Raw genomic sequence first — 5,000 nt, 5'->3', positions numbered from 1 at the left:
TACAGGACCTTGGTTGCAACAATGATCTATATGGTCCCAGAGGATATCAATAACGTCACAAACCCATTCCCCTCTCTGGGTCCAGCAGCACACAGGCCAGGCAGGCCTCTCAGTCTCCCTCACCCACGCACAAAGGATGCCCCAGGCGCAGCCAAATAGCCCTGGCTCCAAACCTGACCTGCAGCAATTGTGATCCCATGCTAACAGGGGGCCTCCTGGGATCCTATGTTCTGCGACCCACCCCACAGAGCTGCACCCCCACTTGAAGGCCCTTTGCCTGACCTTATCGATGGATGCCTTGAGGAAGTTGTCCAGCAGGAGGCGCGCCTCGGCCAAGGAGCAGGAGCTGATCACCACGGAGGTGTCGGTGGAGTCCAGCTCCTCCTACGGTGCAAGAGAGACCCCCGAGGGAGGGGAATTAGAACGGCGCTGAGGGCGGTGAAGGGCAGAAAGCAGAGGGCCAGCAGAGACATCAGCGCCACGGAACCGGGGGGGTTTCCTTGACTGGCTGACGCCGGCAGGGACGCAGGTGCTCTGTGAGCAGGCGGCGGGGAAGACGACTTGCATGCCAATACTGTGCATGAGCACTCGCACTGGATGTGTGCCTGGAACCAGGCCCCTGATTGGGCCATCTATGGGGACTGAACCACACACCTGCGGATTTAAAGAAGAGGAGCTTCTACCGCCTGGACGGCAGGAGCTGCTCGCTAGCCAGGCGACCAGAGCAAACCAAGGGCAGGTTTACACTGGGAACTTATACCAGCATAGCTATGTCTCTCCAGGGTGTGAAAATCCTGCCCCGCCCATCCCGGAGAGTGTAGCTCTGCCGACCGAACTAAACAGCCACCTCCTTGGGAGGTGGATTACCTACTCCGACGGGGAGCATCTACATCTAAAGCCTTGCAGCTGTAGCAGATTAAGCGTAGACATATACTAAAGACCTGTTTATGACCTCCAGCTGCTAGGAGAGGAGCAGAGAACTACACTGTGCTGAACCTGGGTCAGACCCCCCATGTCATTAACGGTGCGTCCACAGCAAAGAAAAACCCACAGCAGCGAGCCTCTGGCCAAAGGATTCGGGCTTGCACTACGGGGCTAAAAGTAGCAGTGTTAGACATTCCCGCTCATGGGCTCCAAGACCCTCCAGAGCCCAGGCTCCAGCCCTTGTGTGAATGTCTACACTCTTCGTTTTAGCCCCGTAGCCCTGCGAGCCAAGGCAATGGATCCAGGCTCTGAGACTTGTGCTGTGGGGTTTGCCTTGCAGCACAGACACCCGACAGGTGCCAGGGAGAAAGGCCTCATTATTAGGCTATTGTTTCTCTGTGGAAATATTTGATTAAACAAAAATTTCCTTTCTGGTCAAAATCCCACCCTCCCTTTACAAAAATCTGACCTCAGAAAAGAGACTCAATGTTTGACAACAGCTTTCAGCACAAGTTCGCGGTTTCAGAAAAGGGAAACTCTTTCCCAAGACCCCCAATTTTTTTGCCTTAAACCATCAAAACTGATTTTCAAAAACCACAAAAATTCCAGTTTCTCGGGGGGGGCGGGGGGGGAAGGAGAAACTGATTTTATTCTTCCCCCTGGGAAATTTCAAAAGAAAAACTAAAAGGATTTGAGATTTCATACAAAAGCAAACAGCATCTTCAACCCTCTCCCACGGCTACACCTGGAGTTGGCTCTGAATACCGGGCTGCCCCCCGGGCTTGGCTTCGGTCTAGGCTACAGGAACGCCACTGTGGAACTGGGCTGGGTCGAGGCAGTTTCTCACAGGAGGTTGTGTTGCCGTATACGCAAGGAATGGAGAAAGCCCATGTTCTAAGCATGTTTGGAGCCTGGCGGTGACCCAGGCTGGAGCCTGGTGCTGACATGGGTTTTTCTGTGCACACAGACAGGATTGAGCGTGGCTAGACCACGCCTTGCCCGCAGCACTGGATACATCATGGGTACATTTGTCCCATGGTACGGACAGGGCTTCCACTGACTCCAGCATGTGCAGAACTCCCATCAGGGCTGTTGGGCCTAGCAGCTGGTGGTGGACATCATGCTCTCCGCAGCCGTCCCTTCCACAAATAAACCATCCAGCACCGATGGAGACCCTGACGGACCAACATATAAGGGGCTTCCTAAATCCTGGCCCCGACCTTGCAGACCATGCAGCGGAAAAGGGCTGATTCTTGGCCTCTGCTGGTCCAAGCCAAGCCACAGCCATGTCCGTTAGCCTGGCGCCCACGGGCCTACGGCTGCCTATCGCACCAGCCCCGTGAGTGCTCAAGCACCTGCTGAACTGGGCCTTATACAGCCGTCATCAGCAAACAAGCAGAGAAAGCAGCCAGACTGCAACAGCTGCTCTGTGACGTTTCTGTAGGGAGGGGGCGAGCTCTGGGGGCTAAGAGCAGGGAGCCAGCTCGGCCCTGACTCCCTGCGTGACCCACGACACAACGTTTCAGCCCAGAAGTTGGAGCTTAGAAAGCAAGAGGACCCTGCAAACCTGCCTCCTGCACCCCTTATGCTTAAACTGCCTAGAGGAAGAGTCCAGCCAGCCAGCCTCCTACTCACGCCCAGTCCCCACCCCAACTATCAACCAGCCCCCAGAGCACCCCCTTTCCCTTACAGCACACAATGCCCTGGGGTGATCTCCCCCGCTCCCCCTCCCGTGAGACCAACTCCCCATATACAGACCCCCTGCACCTCACCCCCGCCCGCAGGCCCCCTCCCCCGGCACCTTGGTCTCCTCCAGCTGCATGATGGTGGCCTGGCAGTCGGCGATGCTGTCGGTGATGTAGTCAATGTTGGCTGTCAGCACCTTGATCTCCTCGTTCAGCTCTGCAGGCCCTTCTGCTCCTCCGGGCTCTCCGCCTGCAGCTTTCCCCTCTTCCCCTGCAGCAGCGCCAGCTCCTCGCGTTTCTGGGGGGTGGGTGGGAAGGAAATGCCTCAGCCGGCGCTGTCCAGGTGCCAGCAGCCTCCCAGCACTCCTGGCCCTCGGTCATGCTCAGGCCACCCAATCCCCACCAGGGCACTGCCCCCCACACCTCACCTTGATCAGCCGCTCCATGTCCGCCTCCAGGTTGACGATGGTCATCCTCTGCATGACAACGTCAAAGATGCGCCACTCCAGCGACTGCCACTTGAGCCGGGCCGCCTTGCTGAAGGTCTGGCTCATCCCCTTCTTTGGGAACTTCTTCCTGCAGTGGGATGGGACACGGTCAGGGGGCTTCCATCAGGCGGGCGCTCGGCCATCACGCCCGCTAGTGCTCAGGACAGAGGGGCATTTACACATCAGGTCTCCAGCCAATGTGGAGAGTCTCACGTGTCAAACCACATGGCAGAGTCGCCCACGATGATAGAGCCATCGTTTCCCGTGTTCCCACAGAACTCCGCTCCCATCTAACACCCAGGAGCCCGGGGCCTGAGGGCCAAGCAGGGAACGAGGCCACGGGGGACACGGATTCGGAAGCACTGGTCTGACCTGACGGGCCGAGCCCCATTCACGGAGGGCGAAGGGTCTCCCAGGAAGTGGTCGATTTTCCGGTTCCACTGGCGCACAATGCTGGAGACCGAGCGAGAGTCAGACTCCGGTTCTGAGGAGGTGGTGCTGACGGACACCTCCGCACCTGAGTCCAGCATGGCTGGCTTCTGACTCAGCCTCCCAGAGACCCCGTCCGACATGGGCTTGGCCAGGCGGCGCAGAGCAGAGACCTGGGTGAGAGCAGTGCCTGAGGGCTGGGCCTCCTGGGAACACCCGCAGGGGGCATCACCCCCCAGCCGCAGAGCGACTCCAAGGCTTCTCAGGTGGCAAAGTGAGCCCGGGAGCAGCTGAGCACCTTTCAAGAGAGCTGAGCCTATCTGGGCTGGGTGAAGGTCCGGTACCCTTGGATAGCAGTTTCCCAGAATGCATCAGGAGGGGCTGGGAAGGGGCTGGGATCGAAGCACCGCACCGTCCCGCGAGCTGTACGGGTGCTGGGGCAGGAGGCAGCCTGGACGAGTCACGTGACCAACTCAGCTGCCAGGACCCAGCTCCAGGAATGAGGGAGGGGGACACAGCCTGTTGTGCACGGTTGCACATGGCATGCAGAGAATTCCTCCTTCCTGACCCCAGAAGATCAGCTGCCCCCGGAGACAGGCGTTTCCTCCCTCACAATCACTGTCATCTCCTGCCTGGTTACTCCTGGCCATAAAACCACCAGGCTCTGTGGGAAATCCACCCCACCCAGGGCCAGCGCCTTGGGAACAACCCAGCATTGGCGGAGCACGACCCACTGGGACAGCAGAGGGGACTATTCCGTCTGGAGAGGCCCCAGGGCCCTGCCCTGCCAACGGCCCGATCCAGGAGCCAGGCCTCAGCGCCCACCCAGTCACGGCCCCGTGAGCGGCTCTCCAGACCCCCGCAAGTGCAGGGGCTGGCACTCACCTCCTGGGTTTTCCTTCGCAGCACGATTTCCTGCTGCCGCTTCTGAGACTCCAGCGCCCGGATCTGAAACTGCGCAGGAGAGAAGCCGAGCCTCAGTCGAGTCCTGAGCGGGCGTGAGCCGCTAAAGAGGAACCCAGGGTCTGGGGTAGAACCCATGGCAGCAATGGGGGAAGGGGAGGGGACCCAGGGCTCCCCCACCCCCTTGCCTGGGGCCAGCACATGGCATGTTCTCAGTGCAGGCCATGGGCCAGATTTTGATCTCACCAGCAGCGGTATAAAACCTGGAGCAACTGGGGCTAATCGGGATTTATTCTGCTGTAACCGATAGCAGCACTGTGGCATTTGTACCTGCCCTGAGCAGCAACCAGAGATGCAGGAGGAAGCAATCACCTCCTCTGACCTGGGGAAGGCGGAACCTGCCACCCCACCAGGTGCTGATCTCAAGGGATGGACAGACAGATGGACATGTGGTTGGGAGAGGGGACGTGCTGCGCCTTCAGCAGGGGGAGGAGTCCCCAGACAGTCGGTGGGGTGGCTGGTTTCCGCACAGGGTGCCCAGCACACAGCTCCCCAACCAGGCAGGGTTTTA

The 5,000-nt window shown here is 59.1% G+C and overlaps 1 protein-coding gene across 1 annotated transcript; it reads right to left on the bottom strand.

Moving 5' to 3' along the window:
- Positions 1 to 9: 9 nt before the first annotated feature.
- LOC135980511 (kinesin-like protein KIF21B) lies at positions 10 to 4,976 on the bottom strand. The gene is made up of 5 exons (XM_065580476.1): positions 4,412 to 4,976; positions 3,470 to 3,699; positions 3,038 to 3,185; positions 2,726 to 2,907; positions 10 to 384 (listed from the first exon to the last, which is right to left on the bottom strand). Exons 1-4 carry the CDS (start codon positions 4,751 to 4,753, stop codon positions 2,821 to 2,823), a joined length of 807 nt encoding a protein of 268 aa, XP_065436548.1. The 5' UTR covers positions 4,754 to 4,976; the 3' UTR covers positions 10 to 384; positions 2,726 to 2,820.
- Between the last annotated feature and the right edge of the window lie 24 nt (positions 4,977 to 5,000).

Source organism: Chrysemys picta, unplaced genomic scaffold, assembly GCF_011386835.1.
Source record: "Chrysemys picta bellii isolate R12L10 unplaced genomic scaffold, ASM1138683v2 scaf3811, whole genome shotgun sequence".
In the NCBI taxonomy this organism is placed as follows: domain Eukaryota; kingdom Metazoa; phylum Chordata; order Testudines; family Emydidae; genus Chrysemys; species Chrysemys picta.
This window is presented reverse-complemented; position numbering and strand designations above follow the sequence as displayed.